Here is an 18,342-nt window from a genome sequence, read left to right on the forward strand (position 1 = left end):
GAGGGACAGATGGACGGAGGGACGGGGCCACAGGCAGATGGAGGTACATAGGCAGGGCAACTGTTCGTTCGGTCAAACGCAAAAGCAAATCGCATATATAATTGAAACCGGAAAATATTTATTTTCCCTCGAAAAAAAGACAGGAGGGCTGTGGAGGGCAGACAGACAGCATACAATTTTAGTACATCTAGAGGTAGTTCTAGTTCCGTTCCCTTCTGCGCCTTCCGATTCCACACTCAACTCAACCCACCCTCTAATTCTGCGCTCACTTTACAGTTCAGTGTGGCCCCTAGTTTACTTTATTATTGTGTGGGATTTAACTACGTGAAATGCATAAAAACAATTGTCAGGCACTGTGGACATGCAAAACGAAACAACAACAAAAATTGTTAGTTATTCCGACTAAATGGTACCCCACAATAATGATTGAATGAATAATGATTGCCATGGCAGTCCCAGTCCCGTCGATGTTTTTCCCCAAATTCTGCCCTGAAATATTGCAGAATTGATTTTTTGTTGCAACGAATGTTCCTGAATTTCTTACCCATTTACACATCGACCTTACACCCTTCCACAATGCGCATAAGGGGTAGACAGAAGCCAAATAGAATGAATGAATGAATGAATGAAATATAAGAAACGGCGAAATCAACTGCAGTCAGCAGAAGCAGCGACAGCCACCGCAAAAACAGATTTATCCATGGAGCTCAGGCGGCGGCCCCTCCTCAACCAGCGACAGAACCTAAACCAAAGGCAAAGCTCCGTAGCAGTAACAACAGTACTGTTTTGTTTATATACATTTCCATGGTGTTTTATTTAGAACGCTGGATTAAAAATTTGTTTACCTAATGCTCAACTAATGGGCGATAAGATACAGCAATAAATGGATATCAGTGAAATAGAAATTAGCTACTATATTATTTACATTATTTATATCAATTATAAAAATTAACGATAATTTTATATATTTATATTTACATACTATGTATGTACTTTGTGGGGTCGGAAACGTTTCCTTCTGTGCGTTACATATGTACATATGTATGTACATACATGCCCTATTTACTCTTCGAGTACCGGATAAAAAAAGCACTTATTGGAATAAATCCACAAAAATCAAAGATTCGTGTGTGTGATTTATGTATGCAAACGAATGCGCTGCTTCAGTTCACATTTTACCTCACCCAGGGAACAGTCCAATCAACTAACATTGGGCTAAATCGTAAATCGGTATTACACCTATGAAAAGCCCATGTATATACAAAAACAGAACTCCTTAGCCGAACAAGCGAACCGTTCAATCAAGAAAAGTTCTATGCTCGCCAAAAGAGAGCATAGAAAAAGAGACAGATTGCATTCATATGTTTATACATTTGTATGTAGAGAGCCCCGAACGAGCAGCTTGTCTGCTTTTTCTGTCATTTACCATTTCCTGTGTGAGTGCAACATCCTCGGCAGAGCGGGCATCCAACATAAAGTCGTGCAGTAATTTCATCATTGGAGAGGCAGGCCTTCGGAAGCGGCTGCGGGAACGTGAGCGGAGCAGAGAGGATCACAAAGAACACACGGCACAGTTCAACAGCAGTTGGAAAAGAGAGCGGCGGCAGAGAGAAAAACACGTTACACTGGCTTCGCTTGTTGTGTGTTTGCCGCCTGGTGCTTCCTCTTTTTATGGATTTTACACACACACATCCAGAAGTATATATATACATAAATTGGTAAGATTGAACCTTTTTCTGGATTTATGATTTATTCACAACTTCGTTATTGATTTTTGGGACTTTTGAATCAGCTGCGATTTTCACAGGAACAAACTCTACATATGTATGTATGTACAACGCATTCAGATACACTTTCACATTTATACACCTAAACACACGCAAAGGAACAAAGCCTTAAAACATGGATGGTATTGCTTGGGTTTGCTTTTCACTTGTCCGCTTTTGCGTTGTTCTCCAACCCTAAACACGCGAAGGGGGAAAAATGCTGAGACTGGCGGCAGAAGAAACAATAAGAAAACGTGCTTAACGATCGACAACACACGAAAATTTTCTCGTTTCATTTCGTGTATATTCCATGCAGACGAGTGAACAACTGGTGCACCCAAGCTTCTCAGCGGATTAATGCTCGCAAAAAAGTATCTCACGCATAGCTAGAGAGAGAGAGAGAGAAAGAGAACGTTTCACAGTGTGAGAGAACAGCAGCTGTGGTTGCCCAGCGAGCAGCAGGCGACAATAACATAATCAGTAACAATTCATGCTGCCGAGCAGAGAGAAACGCTAATGATAGACAGTATATAAGGGGAATGAAAGCAAAGCACCAAGCTCGCTCTCAGTCTACAGTGTCCCATTATCTCACTCTTTTCTCGCAAAACACACGTGCAACAAGACGTAAGCTTTGAACACTGCTGTCTGGTCTCTCTGCAATGTGAGACTGTATTGGTTAAGCCGCATTTGGCATAGTTTTTTTACGAGAGCAAAGCCTCTCAAGAGAACTAACCGTGCCGCGAGCCTAGCTTGATTGTTGTTGTGTGGGCAGTTTCACGCTCCTAACTTTGAATTTGTGAGAGGGCTTGTGTGTGATAAGTGGCTGTTGGATGTGAACGAGATAGAGAGACCGAGCTGTGTGATCATGATTTAGCAAGCCCAAGCTCAAGCAGCTGTTTGATTACACCAAAGAAAAGCAAAGGAAGAGAGGAAGGAACAAGTCGAAAGATGTATGCCCTTTAGCACATTAAAGAGAAAAGGAAAATGTAAACACGGTATCAGTAGATGGTATACATATGTACATCTGTGTTTCTTATATTTAATGTTCAACTTAACTTTTAACTAGTATGTACATTCGGCTAACCTGCCAACAGATACCAGACGATCTTAAATATACATACATACATACATACTATGTATGTGAATTCTCATAGACCTGTTGTATTTTAAATTTTCTATATCTAACTGAAATTGGTTGTAAAAAAATATTTTTTATCTAAGCCCCGCAACGATCTTTATTAAGACTCAATATGGTCAAAACATACAATACATTCAAAAAATACAAAACATACACAATACAATATACGAACCTTCAATGAAGAATCACATTCCATGGCAAACTCTATGCAAAACCACATGGGCTCTGTTCTCTCTTCTACTAAGTGATAGTTGCTGGCAATTTATTTCGTTTAGAGAACAGTGTCTGACTCTAATATTAATTTGTCAAACAATTTTCCGCTGCAGTTCAAATTTGTATTTAATTAATTCGAATGAGAAGGGAGCTGGTTACACATAAGGCAGCCTACATATGTATGTATGTACATACATGCATACAAACACCGTTTTCTCCCTCCCATCATCAGAGTCCTCTTTTGGCTTTTTTCGTAGGTAGCTTACAGAGAGATAGAGAGACAGGCTTTAAGTGACGCAGCGCAGCATCTGTCCAATAGCAGAGGCTATTTATACAAGGAAGAGTCCTGGAAGAGTGTGCTCCTCCGATAGTCGCCTGTTTTGTTTCAGCTGCGTTTTTAGGGGCAGGATAAAGCCATATAAATGGATACGAAAAAAAGTATGCAAGTTAGCGGGAACCTTGTAAAAATAAACGTCGTCCACCCGGCAAAGCTGGGTTTAGACCATGAAGTAAATATATAATTACTTCATGGTTTAGACAATAAGTCTGAATCGCAGATTCATTTGTACGTGTGATGCTCACAATCTCATTTCACTCATACAATCTCAATGATTCACAGAAAATTAAATCGATTTAGATATTTTCGGCTATGCTTCTCTCAGCCCTCAGCTATGATCCACGATTCAAGCCAAATAATTCAGCGTATGAACAAAGCGTGATTCCTCACATACATACATGAGAGCTCTACGCGATTCAGACTCATCGTCTAAACGCAGCTTTAAAATAGTACCGAAGAACGTGCCAAGAGACAACTAAAATACACACACATTTATTTGTGTGGCAACCAGAAGAGAGCAACGAGCAAGAGAATGAGAACTAAATCAGGTCTAGCCGGCAATGCAAATCAATCAGTGCCTCTGCCCACAGCCACTGCCTTTGGCGCGTTGGTTGGCCACACGCAACAACAAGAAAACATCACATTTTCCGTCATTATCATCACAACCGTCTTAGATGTTGGAAAATTGCAAGTATTTCCAGCAATTGGCAATCATTAGTTGGGAAGGAGAGCGAAGAAAAGACGGAAAGCAGGAGGAATAAACGAGAAAGAGCAGAGCTCGGCGCATGAAGAAACTATAAGGAGACCTCGTCGGTGGCACAGTTACTCGCTGGTTCTGCCTATGGTCAGTGCTCGTTTGCTTGTCGACGCGGAAGGTTGGTTGCGGACGAAATTTTTTTTCAAATGTTTTTAAAATATTTATTTTTTTAAAACACACTAAAAATTAAATTATGTTACAATTATTATGTTTTTTCTCATTGCTTTCAAATGGTTAATCAGCACACTCCATTGTCGTTGCCCTCAGACTTGCAGCGAGAGCCCTTTCACGCGTACTTTTCACTCGCCCCTCCTGCTTAGCGTTGCGGCGTTTGTTCAATTGGAACGTAATCGTTGGGGAGAGCCTGAGTGTGGCAGGTAAAAGCAGAGAAAAAGAGATAAAGAGCGAACAAACTATTATAGAAGAAAGATCTCGTATTCATGGGGTTCCTTTAAGCTTACATAGTATTTAAGCCTAGAACGGAATAGTAACATTAACACCACATTCGGTGAACTTCGACTCGACAACGACCACTTTTTACTTTCATAGTTTTCTTGTATAATTATAAAGTGTGTACAACAAAATTGAATAATATTTTAATTAATTAATTTGTGTTTAATTAAATCTTGCGTAACTGTTTTATTGTTATATTATAATTTTCTCTGAAAAAATGCAACTTTTCAGATATTAGAACAGCCCAAGGAACAATGTGGTACACAATGTGTGAGATTCCATTGCAATGATTTCGGATCCTGCCTTTAAATCAATTCGCAAGGAAAACTCAAAACAAAAAATATTTGCATTTTGAGTTAAACGATAATTTCAAACAACACAAAACGGAGATGAAAACGCTTCAAAAAGCTCCTTAACTGAGATGTTCCAATTAGTAAACCGACGACGACGCCGCTTTCGACCCATTATCCATTTAGAAAGAAAAAGCTGGCAGAACAGAATGGTACCCCGACTGAGAGAGGAAGAGGAAAAGCTCTGCTCAGAATCAGGCACACATAAATCATTAGAGCATTCGAAAAAAGAAATAAAGAAGAGGAAGGAAACGAATGGGCAGTGGATAGGTATGAGTCGCAGGGAACATGTAAGAAAGAATCGCAAGTAATGAGAATGCCTCAACGACGACTATGAAGTAGAAGAAGAACAAGACGCGCAGAAATGTGAATGCACCACATGCAGGGAGCAACAACAAAGTAAAACTGAAACAATTACAAAACAAAAAAAAGAGGAAGGGGAACGAGACTCCACTCGACTTGTCTCTTTTGCACATCTTCCACCTCACTCAGCCCTAATACACCACTGTTAAGCGCAAATCAATGACCTACGACATCAACAAGAGAGCGCAGTGGCGCAGAGAGAGCAAAGATAAAAGTTTGTGTAAGTGGGATGGATAGAGAGAGATGGCAAAAAACACATGGTAGGAGGAGGTATCGGGGCGGTTTAGAAAAATGCTGCTGCTTCCCACCACCTTCTACTAACAAGTGCAAAACGGCTACAGTAAGCAAGAAAAGGAAATGGAACAAAACGAATTGTCAATTGTCCTCGTGCAATTGTTCTTGATGCATTTATATACCCGGTACTGAAAGAGTAAATAGGGTATATTGTATTTGTGCTCGAATGTGGATGTATATACATATGTATACAGTTGATCAGGCACATTCTTGATGCATTCTTGTTCTGTCCGTCAGTCCGTCTGTCTGTCCGTCCGTCCGACTTGATGAGCGCCTGGATATCAGAGACTACAAAAGCTAGAGCCACCAAATTTTTAAAAGATTTTTTAAATTCACTTTTATCAGTGTCGGTGGCTCTAGCTCTTATAGTCTCTGAGAACTGTCCGACAAACAAGACGGACAGATTAAAATTGCATCCTGAATGATGCAGCTGCAACTTTGTTCTCTCTCTAGAGAAAATTTTTTATACTTTTTATACCCGGTTCTCGAAGAGTAAATAGGGTATATTGTATTTGTGGGGAATAACGGTTGTATGTGACGCACAGAAGGAAACGTTTCCGATCCCATAAATTATATATATTCTTGATCAGCATCAATAGCCGAGTCGATAGAGCCATGTCTGTCTGTCTGTCGTAATGAGCGCCTAGTTCTCAGAGACTATAAGAGCTAGAGCCACCAAAATGTGCATCCAGACTGCTATATGCTCACACTGAAACCAGTGTATTTAAAAAATGAGCCACGTCCCCTCCCGCCCCCGCAAAAGGACGAAAACCTCCCAAATCTACAGTTTTGAAAATAAAAGAAAACTAAAAAATCCATTCCGTAGGAAATGGCCATATCAGATCACCAAATTGGGATCCGATCGAATCATTATTATAGCCAGAATGGAGAAATTAGTTTCCAGTGGCTAAACCCACCCTGTCCCGCAGCTTTTGTTGTTCTTTTTACATTCTCTCATTCACACTCTGTTTCTGCTTCACTCGGCCCCTGCCTCTGCCCTCCCCCTGCCAAAGCCTCTTCCGACTTTTAACCAACCCCGTCCCGCAGCTTATATTTGTTTTTTTTTTTTGTGGGCGGGCGCTGCCTCTGCCGCGAGTCTGCAGTGTGTGGGTCTAGGGAAGGGCCGCGAGCTAAAGGAGCGTGTTGGTGTGAGTAGCGTTGTTGATGTAGATGACAGATGAAGAAAAAATTAAAAATTTGACAAAACCGCTAAGGTGGAGATGTAGTCCTGAGTGCCGGGTATAAAAGTTGTGACGCGTAAAAAGCGTTGTTTTTTGTTTTGTAAGGAGTTTTTTTTTGTAATAATAGTAATAATATTCGAACTATGGGTGAACATTCATTTTAATTGAATAAATTCTCCCAACTCAATTCAACAGAGGTTCCGATTCCCTACATTCCCTGCAGCAGTGTTTGGGGAAAGAAAGAATAGCAAATAGCATCTAAAACCCTTTTCTCGACAAATTGCTTGATAAAAACATGATCGAATGTGCGCTAACGAACTCTTGAACACATGAATGTGCTGCGTCGATGTTTGTACAGTTTATCTGTGTTTATGTGATCACCTGGACCGGCAAGATGGAACGAGAGAGTGAGGAAGATGAAGTTAGCGATTGTAGAATGTAGAACGAAACTAGCGAAATTCTTTAATTAAAATTGTTTTTACTATGAACAATTGTGACATAACGAGCTGTGCCTGCTGGGGTCTGGTCTGTTGGTTTATAGGTAAAATACCAATAGTCTGTTTGGCTTGGTTCGGGGACTTGGCCAGAGAGTTCTCAAGTTATCAAGCTGACCGACCAACCACCGAGTGACATTTGAGGAGTGCTCCAAGTGTTGTGTGCTGTCTGGTGTCTGGTCAGTGTGGCATGTGCAATGTTTTGGCTTTATAAGGCTGAAATATTGCAACCGGAATGGTACCTCTCTCCTTCTCTCTCTCTCTATTCATTAGCAGTAGAAGAGCAGAGAAACCACGCAAAAGTTAAGAAAATACATACGTACATCCAAGGAAACAACAAATGGCAGGCAGAAGTGCAATACAAACCCCCTATGTAACAAGAAGAAAAACTAACCAAAAGAAAACTCACAGAGAAAGAACAATTGCACACAAGTGGCGAAATTCTCAAATTAGCAAAGCAATTTTCTTCTCTAATCATTGTTTTTCTTAAGTTATCTTTATATTCATTTTTATATTTTTTTAATTATGTTATACTACTCAGTTCCTTTAGCTGCGCATTCACATTCGCAGATTATGCCGGCTAGATTCCACTGCCCTTGGAATTCAAAATTCGTTCAGAACGAGATGGGACGTGTGAGACGCTTCTTACGCGTCACAACTTTTATACCCGGCACTCAGTACTACATCTGCACCTTAGCGGTTATTTGTAAAATTTTATATTTTTTCTTCATCTGTCATCTACATCTACACCGCTCCTTTAGCTCCCTTCTGCATCACTTCTCACGCCAACACGCTCCGTTAGCTGGCCCCCCTTCCCTAGACCCACACACTGTAAACTCAGAGGCAGAGGCAGAGGCAGCGCCCGCACACAAAAAAAAACAAATATAAGCTGCGTGACGGGGTGGGTTTAGCCACTGGAAATTAATTTCTCCATTGTGGCTATAATAATGATCCGATCGGATCCCAATTTGGTGATCTGATAGATATGGTATAGAATGGCATTTTTAGTTTTATTTTATCTTCAAAATTTTAGATTTGGGAGGTTTTCGCCCTTTTGCGGGGCGGAAGGGGTCGTGGCTCATTTTTTAAATACACTTGTAACAGTGTGAGCATTCAGAAGTCTGGATGCAACATTTGGTGGCTCTAGCTCTTATAGTCTCTGAGTACTAGGCGCTCATTACGACGGACAGACAGACATGGCTCTATCGACTCGGCTATTGATGCTGATCAAGAATATATATACTTTATGGGGTCGGGGGACATATGGGGACATACAACCGTTATTCGCACAAATACAAAATACCCTATTTACTATTTGAGTACCGAGTATAAAAACCACTACTACTACTACTTAAAAAGGTAGTTAAACCCCTCGTGAATGTTCCATAGTAGCGAAAAAAATAATAGCACCACTACAACACATTTGTTCTTGGCTTAAAAAAAGCAATTACTATTGCGATTTTTTGTAAATTTGTAGTTTTTTCATATAGTTAAGTATTCCATATTAACAAAAAAGTGTTGCCTATCTTCAAATTTCTGTCTTTATATTTTTTGTGTACTTTAAGAACAAATACCACAAATATTGCGAAAAAAAAGGAAAAGCGCCATTAACACTTTTTTAATTCCATAAAATAGCGGAATTGACTTTGAATAAACCACGTATTTATTAGTTTTGACTAATATTTCATTGTTTCTATCATAAAAGTTAATAATAATCATTACAATAAGACGTGGAAAAGACGTAGCAAAATATTTATATTTGACGTCAAAACTTACAGAGAATTTTTTCAATTGGTAGGTAAATCAATAAAATGATTAAATACGCCTTAAACTATAAAGAAAAGTGTGAAACAAGTGGATGAAAACAATCTATGACCCCTTTTAGTGTCAAAAGACTGATTCGTGAGAGCAAGAAAGTTCCCTTCAAGCCTGCTATCGAGCTTAAAATAAAAGCGACGGGCTAGAAAGTTTGGTCATATCTTAGACAACATAGCCTAAAAGCCTGCTGCCCAACTGACAAATTACTAGGCATGATGTTTGCAAGGGAGCATGCCAATTGGACATCCCTATAATGGTGGAAAATGTTAATATCAAATGAGTAAAAAGTGTCTTATTTACTTTACTTACTCCAAGAAACGCCAGTACAATAAAGAAACCCATTAAAAATAAAAGGTTTAATTTAATGGCCTGCTTCTCTTACTAGTAGGTTCAATATTTTGAAGAAAAACCATCAAGGATCAGCGCGTTTGCATGGATATCATAGAGACTGTAATGCTACCCTTTTCAGAATATGAAATTCCACTAGAATGGGGCTTTCAACCGGTAAATAAACCAAGCATGAAAGCAAAGGAACGGTTCTGGGCCAACACTAAACGTGTAAGAGGGTCAAGCACAGTCGCCTGACATGAAACCCATCGGAAATTTGTGGTCCGCCATCCAAAAGGCAGTTGCTGCTTCCAAACCAACCACTGTAGGATTACTTTGAGAACAAATTTAAGAGTCCTGGTCCAATGCTCCCTAAAAGCTATGACTGGACTTAGTGGATTCCATGACAAGACGCTGCGCAGCTGATGTTGCCAAATAACTAAATCTTGAATGATAAATACAGATTTTTTATTTATAGCTCAAAAGTGTTAACTAAGAAATTCGTTACTTGTTGGTCATTTTTTTAAAATTTGTAATCCATTTTTCAAAAGTGGTGCTATTATTTTGTTTGCATAATTTTACCAGCTTCACGAAAGTTTCTTAAATAACTTAAAAGCCTTACAAAAAAGATTATTATTTTGTTGTTCCCAGGTTTGTTAGTCTTCCCTTTCTAAAAATGTGCTTAAAGTTTCCTTAAAGTTAAAAAATGTGAGTTGGGAAACTATTTGAAAATTGCTTGTGGTGGTGGTGATATTATTTTTTTCACAGCTGTATGTTTGAGACTTATAAAAGTATTGTTATAGGCCATCAATTGATGGAGATAATGAATCATTCTACCTCAAATGGAAAGTGAACTATGTGAGGCGCGTTTATACCCGGTACTTGTAAGCCCGGTACTCAGTCTGTGCATGTATCTTTTATCTTCCATATGGTGGAAGTCACAGATTTTCGTAATTTTTGGGAGACTGGAAGTGAGCGCGCAAAATTTTGAAATATTTTGAATGACAGCAGTCTGTGATCACTTGGAGTACCAGGTACAATTGTTCAGTACTTTCACCTGGACAACTTTATCAGCGGATAAGTGAAACATTTCAGACACTAGTTCTTCTAAGTGCGCTTGCTTAATGACTACGTATTATGATTTGTGTTGGCTTAACATTTAAGCCGATAGGACTGGCCGAACCGATACGATATATTGCGATCTTATTCCCACAGGATCTTATTCCCACAAATAGATTAAGCTGATTTAAAGTACAAATTTCACACAACTCATCGGTATGTATTACCATATTATTATCATTCATGTATTATATGTACATGTTATCAAGGAAAATACTTGTAGCTATCAACTCTCACACTTCTACCCACCAACCATAGCTGTATTATCGATAGAAATGGGACTTTTGTGTATGGGCAAATATTATTGATTGAAATACACAGGGATACCACAATCACAGTTATCAATTCACCGGGACAAATGGGGTAACAAAAACTCCAATCAGGGACCAATCATAGCCACTGAGGTCAGGGGCTACGGTTACTCACCGCTGCATTCCGGTTGGCGGCGGCCACCACGGAGCTGTTCATGTACTGGTTCTGGGGCGGCATCATGGCAGCGCCCATTGGAACCGTGGGCTGTCCGCCCATGTAGACGTAATCTTGGGGTCCGCCGGGCGGGCCGAGTGGTGGCTTGGGCATGCCCCCATTCATACCCGGATGCATGGCTCCGGCATGGTGATCGTACATGCTGCCGGACTGTGCGTAGGGGGGTATGTGCCCCAGGGCAGCGGCATGACTAAGAAGATTCGAGTTGTACTGCCCGGGATGACCACCGGACTGCTGTTGCTGCTGATGCTGCTGCTGGCCGGGATGCTGATGATTGCTGAGACCAACCCCCAGGCCATTGCCATTGCCCAGGCCGTTTCCTCCGCCCATCAGATGATGCGGTGGCCCCTGATTCTGTTGAGTATGCGGAGGCTGTTGCTGCTGGTGCTGGGCCGCCACCACAGCTGCTGCCTGAGACATCATGTGGTTGTGCTTGGCCACGGCTGCAGCCTGTTGCATGGCAGCCATGTTCGCGGCTGCTGCTGCCATTGACGGATGGTGGAGTCCGCCGTTCGAGCTCGAGCCACCACCTCCTCCGCTGTTGCCACCGCCCATGCTCCCGAGACCGCTGCCCATACCAATGGTTCCGATGGCTCCAGGTCCACCGTTGCTGCCGTTCCCAGGCTGCAGCTGTCCGCCCGGAGCTGCGTTGGCGGGATTCATGGGGGGATTGTACTTCCATTTATCCGGGTTCTGAAAAAATTTAGAGAAGAGACATTTGTCGATAAAAACCAGATTCATTTTTTTTTTTGTCAACCCCAACCCAATAACTTGGATCTGTTTCTGCTGTCTCATTGCCAAAATAAACGAGAAGGGACGTATGAGACGCTTCTTATGCGTCACAACTTTTATACCTGGCACTCAGTACTACATACAAACACCTTAGTGGTGTTTTGTCAAATTTTAAATTTTTTCTTCATCTGTCATCTACATCAACAACACTACTCACACCAACACGCTCCTTTAGCTCGCCGCCCTTCCCTAGACCCACACACTGCAGACTCGCGGCAGAGGCAGCGCCACACACAAAAAAAAACGAGAAGGGACGTGTGAGACGCTTCTTACGCGTCACAACTTTTATACACGGCACTCAGGACTACATCTAGATGTAGAAGAACGCGTACACACATTACAGAACACGTAGTAAAATGCCTACTAAATAAAATGCATCAAAAAATTTGATCAGTTAATCGTATTTTCCAATTTATGAGATATTTAAAACAGCAATAAAATTGGTACTTTTTCCCTGCACATTCTGTGCAATAATGACCGCTAGGTTTCACAGCAGATTTTTCGAAAGTGGTGGTCACTCTTTTCTAATACAGAGCGTTAAAAACCGAGTCTTGGTTAAAAGTCGGAAGAGTCAACGCCAGGGGGAGGGCAGAGGCAGGGGCCGAGTGAAGCAGAAGCAGAGTGTGAATGAGAGAATGTAAAAAGAACAACAAAAGCTGCGGGACAGGGTGGGTTTAGCCACTGGAAACTAATTTCTCCATTGTGGCTATAATAATGATCCGATCGGATCCCAATTTGGTGATCTGATAGATATGGCCATTTCCTACGGAATGGATTTTTTAGTTTTCTTTTATTTTCAAAACTGTAGATTTGGTAGGTTTTCGTCCTTTTGCGGGGGCGGGAGGGGGCGTGGCTCATTTTTAAAATACACTTGTAACAGTGTGTGCATACAGAAGTCTGGATGCAAAATTTGGCGGCTCTAGCTCTTATAGTCTCTGAGAACTAGCCGACAAACAAGACGGACAGACGGACAGACAGACATGGCTCTATCGACTCTATCGGTCGGAAACGTTTTCTTCTGTGCGTTACATGCAACCGTTATTCCCCACAAATACAATATACCCTATTTACTCTTCGAGTACCGGGTATACAAAAAAGCTGCGGGACGGGGTGGGTTTAGCCACTGCAAATTAATTCATTATGGCTATAATAATGGTCGGATCCCAATTTGGTGATCTGATGATATTGTCATTCCCTACGGAATGGCGTTTTTACTTTTCTTTTATCTTCAAAATTGTAGGTTTGGGAGGTTTTCGCCCTTTTGCGGGGGCGGGGATCATTTTTAAAATACACTTGTAACAGTGTGAGCAAAATTTTGTTGCTCTAGCTTTTATAGTCTCTAAGATCCAGGCGCTCAACCAGACCGACGGACGGACGGAGAGACAGACATGGCTCAATCGACTCGGCTATTTATGCTGATCAAGAATATATATACTTTATGGGGTCGGAAACGTTTCCTTCTGTGCGTGACATACATTCACTTTGTGCACTATTTTATTTGTGCTATGTACTCTTCGAGTACCGGGTATAAAAATAAAAAAATTAGAAAAGAAGTGCCATACGCTGTTTATGCAACCGTTTCCGGCAGACAGCGACCTTTCGGAACTTACACAAGCCACCACCCGCCGCTTAGCATGCCCCTTGTGGGTGCAACATTCCATACAGAAATTGCGAAACTGCGACTGTTTTTGGCAGCAAGAAATGAAGGCTAAGAAAGCGAAATGTACGCGCTAAAATGTTCACTAGAGAAAATGGTTACGAAACCCCAAGACCTATAAGGACCTATGAGATGAGGTTAATAGAAACAATTGATCGATCCTCCTGTCTTGGCCCCAGAAACACGGAACAACTTGAGAATCTTAGCCTTCTTAACAGAATTTCAACAAGCACATGCAAGGATCTATGTACATATAAAAGATCCTTTTCCCCTCTGTAACTCGTCGTCATATGTACTTACATCAATGCCATGACCATCGTCACCACATGCCCAACGCGTTTGTTGTTGCTTCTGGGCGAAGTGGGCCGCGTACTCGGCGGCGGCTGCCTCGTGCAAGGTCGAGCCTACGCCACCAGCTCCCACTCCGACTCCACCGCCTCCGGGCGAGGGACGTTGCTGGAAGACGTAGCCGACGGCTGCGGCCGCTGCGGCGCCGGCTGCATCGGCGGCATCCTGTGACACACCGCCGCCGCCCCGGGACGACCCTATAATAGCTTCCGATCCAACGCCAACGCCGCCGCGTCCGTTACGATCATCGTTACCACCCAAAAACTTCATGTGTTGTTGTTGCTGCTGTTGGTGTGGTTGTAGCTGCTGCTGCTGTTGTTGTTGAAGGTGTTGAAAGTAGGGTGGTGCTGGACCGTAATGTTGTTGTTGCTGCTGTTGTTGTTGGTAGAGCTGTTGCTGTTGCTGCTGCTGTTGATGATGCTGCTGCTGCGGATGGTGTTGCGGCGAGGGCGTCGATATGGAAATGGTAGGCGCAGTTAAGAGCTCAATTTTGACGGATTTTCAAAGCTGACGCAGCTGACGTGGGGGCGCGTATTGCTAACTGTGAGTAACTAAGAAGACTGGGAGAAATACTACGAGAGGACGACCACCGCCGACGACGACGACGGACGATCGAGCGGGCGCGTATTTTAAGTGCTCACGTTACGATTTACGTTCCTTTACAATCTCGCGCTTTTAGTGATTCTCAAACTTTCGATCGTTTCAAAATCTGCACATTGGCATGCACTGAATTAACTGTATTATACACAAATTATTTATCTCATTGATTTTGTTGTTTTTGGGAAACCACATACACTTTTTAGCTTATAACATTAAACATTAATTTGCAGCATTTTCTTGAGATTTCTTCGCTTTTATTTATTTATTCTTTGCACATCATATTAAAAAATATTTATTTTGTTGTCGAGAAGTTATTTTTCTTTTTTACAAAAATGTACAATATTTAACACAAACTTTAAGAAGAATATTTTACACAGTTGCACAGTTGTGGTTTGGGACTTAACAAAAACGAACTTTATCATGTAATTACGTATGGAAAATTGGTTAAAATTGGTTGAATTTTTACAGATTTTATTATTTGAGAATTGTGGAATTTGCTTCGTTTTGAATGAAGTTATTTGTTATTTATAATTAGGATGAATTTTAATTTACACGACGTTTAATGATGAAAATATACACACACTGAAATGAGAAAAACGGGGGAAAAACGGATGTAAATTAATGAAAATCTTTAAGAACCAAGATGTTAGGGATGATATTCCCATGCAAACGATAACGAAATCAACCCGGTAGATATACCGCAGCGAAAGTAAGAACATATGTATCATACATTTGTCGACAGAAACAATTAAGGAAACCAGCGCTAGAAAACTAGTAACGAGCATTAAATAAAGACGATTTAAAGCTTGTTAAGGCAGTCGAACAAAACTGATTATATGGATACTATAATTTTTATACCCGGTACTCGGTGTTTTGTATTTGTGCACAAAGTATGTAACACACAAAAGGAAACGTTTCCGACCCCATAAAGTATATATATTCTTGATCAGCATAAATAGCCGAGTCGATTGAGCCATGTCTGTCTGTCCGTCCGTCCGTCCGTCTTGTTGAGCGTCTGGATCTCAGAGACCATAAAAGCTAGAGCCACCAAATTTTGCATCCAGACTTCTGTATGCACACACTGTTACAAGTGTATTTAAAATATGAGCCCCGCCCCCACAAAAGGGCGAAAACCTCCCAAATCTACAATATTGAAGATCAAATAAAACTAAAAATTACATTCCGTAGGGAATGGCCATATCTATCAGATCACCAAATTGGGATCCGATTGCATCATTATTATAGCCAAAATAAAGAAATTAATTTCCAGTGGCTAAACCCACCCTTTCCCGCAGCTTTTGTTGTTTTTTTCAAATTCTCTCATTCACACTCTGCTTCTGCTTCCCTCGGCCCCTGCCTCTGCCTTCCCTCTGCCACTGCCTCTGCCGACTTTTAACCCACCCCGTCCCGCAGCTTATATTTGTTTTTTTGTGTGCGGGCGCTGCCTCTGCCTCTGCCGCGAGTCTGCAGTATGTGGGTCTAGGGAAGGGCGGCGAGCTAACGGAGCGTGTTGGTGTGAGAAGTGTTTTAGATGTAGATAATGGATGAAGAAAATATTTAAAATTTGACAAAACACTGAGTGCCGGGTATAAAAGTTGTGACGCGTAAGAAGCGTCTCACACGTCCCTTCTCATTCTTCTCATTCAATCTTATACTCGGTACTCATTAATCAATTTATAATGATAAAAAACATATGTTTATTGCATTTCTGTTCCGCCGGAATGAACTTGTCCAATAATGCGGTGCGTTCTGCGTGCATTGTTGTGTCGCTAGCTCCATATGCACTCTAAAAAAACAACATACAACATTTGAATTTTTAACGGATTTCATATTGTATTTCATATTTCATAATGCACACAGGGTGTGCACACAGCACAATGTATGGCACTTTCTGTCGGAAGAACATTTTGCGCATCTGAGCACTAGGCTAAAACTGAAAGATGAGTAAAACAAATGCCAGGACTGATTTCCTCATTATGAAAACAATAACAAAACTATAAAGGGAGAAGAGGTAGGCAAGTGGAGGAATGCAGGGAGTCAGAGAAAAAAGAAGAAGCAGAGAACAAGAACAACGCAAAGCTGAATCATGCGCGAAAAATACAGAAAATAAAAAGTATAGGGAGGAAAGGAATGCTAGTCTCGACCATGGAATAACCCGCTACACAGATGTTTAAAAGTAGGAAATAACAGTATTCTCTGAAATAATTCCAATAAATTATTAATTATTAATACATTTAATGGAAAGAGTTCTTCCACTCGTTCCTGGAATTTGATGCTAAACAAAATAATTAAAATTCTTGAGCCTAAAACATGAGCTTCCCTTACAGCTTATACTTTTACACATACACCATATATAGTGAATGAAATGCGAAAAGACAACGCGAGGCGACTGGCAGAGGCAGCAAATAAGCAGGGGGTGGCGGGAGGTTGAAAATGGAAAACATATAGAATTAACATACACATAAAAACAGAGGAACAACAACAAGGAGACGCAACTACAGCGACCACTACGCCGGCAGACGAACGACGACGAACTACGGCAGCCAAACGAAGAAGGCAGGGCGCCGCAACTTTTGAGGTTACGTTACGAAAAGGTATGCGAAACGAAACGTTGTCGTCTGTGGGTCGGCTTGTTTATGAGGAGCATCTCCTGCCCAGGTCGCCCACCCCCCCTCAACCAACATGGCATGGACAGAGGAGGAGCAAGTGCAGCAGTAGCAGTAAAATGCGAAAATCGCAGAAGTTGCCTCCCTCCCAGAGAGCGGGCCCTGGAAACACACACACACAGACGCACAGGAACAGTCACACGCACACATTGAATATAAAAACAAACATAAAGATAAACCGTAAAAGAGACATGTGAAAAACAAAGGCACGAGAACGAAACAGGAGCACTGTGAGTGCGCAAAGGAGGGGGCGTGGCAGGCTCAGGGAAGCTCTGATACAGCTGATGAATATTTAACTGAATTATTAAATATTGGATCAAGAACTGAGTTATTTATTTCATCTTTCTTTTCATTAATGTTTGGTTCTTAGACGCCGACCAATGTGTTCTTATTGGGAAAAATTCGTGTACACAAATACATGCGTCCCCAGAGAGGGAGAGGACATTGAGAAAGAGAGTACTCGAACACTCACACAGAGACGAGAGCGCACAGTGCAAATGTAAGAAGAAAGAAGAAGAAGACAAATGGCCGCCGCCGCCGCTGAAAAGGAAGAAAATGATGGAACAAGGCACAAGGCGAATAATGAGGCGACACATCCAAGAAAACGGATAAATATACACACACACGCACTGGACACAAACACACAATCGGAAAATATTTTACCAAAATATAAAATATTCATTATATTCCTCTTTTCTCAGTGTTTGCAGTCGTTGTGACCGCGCAGTCGGCAGCGACCCGGCCAAAAAATTAATTGATTTTTACCTTTTAGGGAAAAAAATTTGTTTTCTTGTAGCTTCTTTGCAAACCAAACTATTTTTATACTTTTTTAAATATAAAAAGCGGTCTGGATACACACACCACACTCTGACACACACATGGCACACGCTGTCGCCGCCGCCGCTGGTTACCGCAGTCGAAAAGGAAACCCCGATGATGACAACGTAAAAAGAGGCAGGAGGAAAAAATCCGGGAAGAGAACCCAATTTAACTCTTTTTCTTTTCATTTTTTGGCACTTACACATGCACTTAAAAACCATTCACGACACGCCTAAGTTCTGTTAATGTGTGCTTTTGTATTTAATTTAAGTTATTTAAATTACAATTATTTACACAGGATGAAGAAGAAGAATACGGCTAAGAATTCTTCAACGTCGCGTCCGTCGCAGAACGATAATAAAAG

General features: G+C 41.3%; 1 protein-coding gene across 5 annotated transcripts in view; it reads right to left on the reverse strand.

Annotated features, from left to right (window-relative positions):
- Positions 1 to 18,342, reverse strand: part of LOC117590034 (maternal protein pumilio) — a 223,523-nt gene that overhangs the window by 204,310 nt on the left and 871 nt on the right. For 2 of the 5 annotated variants that reach the window (XM_034282329.1, XM_034282332.1), the window contains exons 2-3: positions 13,846 to 15,075; positions 11,037 to 11,789 (exon numbers count right to left, since the gene is read on the reverse strand). In XM_034282329.1, the coding sequence (XP_034138220.1) occupies positions 11,037 to 11,789; positions 13,846 to 14,163 (1,071 nt within the window). In that variant the 5' untranslated portion in view covers positions 14,164 to 15,075. Of the gene's footprint in view, positions 1 to 1,426; positions 1,568 to 11,036; positions 11,790 to 13,845; positions 15,076 to 18,180; positions 18,320 to 18,342 lie in introns of those variants that run through there. The other 3 variants (XM_034282330.1, XM_034282333.1, XM_034282334.1) reach the window with 3 other exon arrangements.

The sequence above is a fragment of the Drosophila guanche genome, unplaced genomic scaffold (assembly GCF_900245975.1).
Source record: "Drosophila guanche unplaced genomic scaffold, DGUA_6, whole genome shotgun sequence".
Taxonomy (NCBI): domain Eukaryota; kingdom Metazoa; phylum Arthropoda; class Insecta; order Diptera; family Drosophilidae; genus Drosophila; species Drosophila guanche.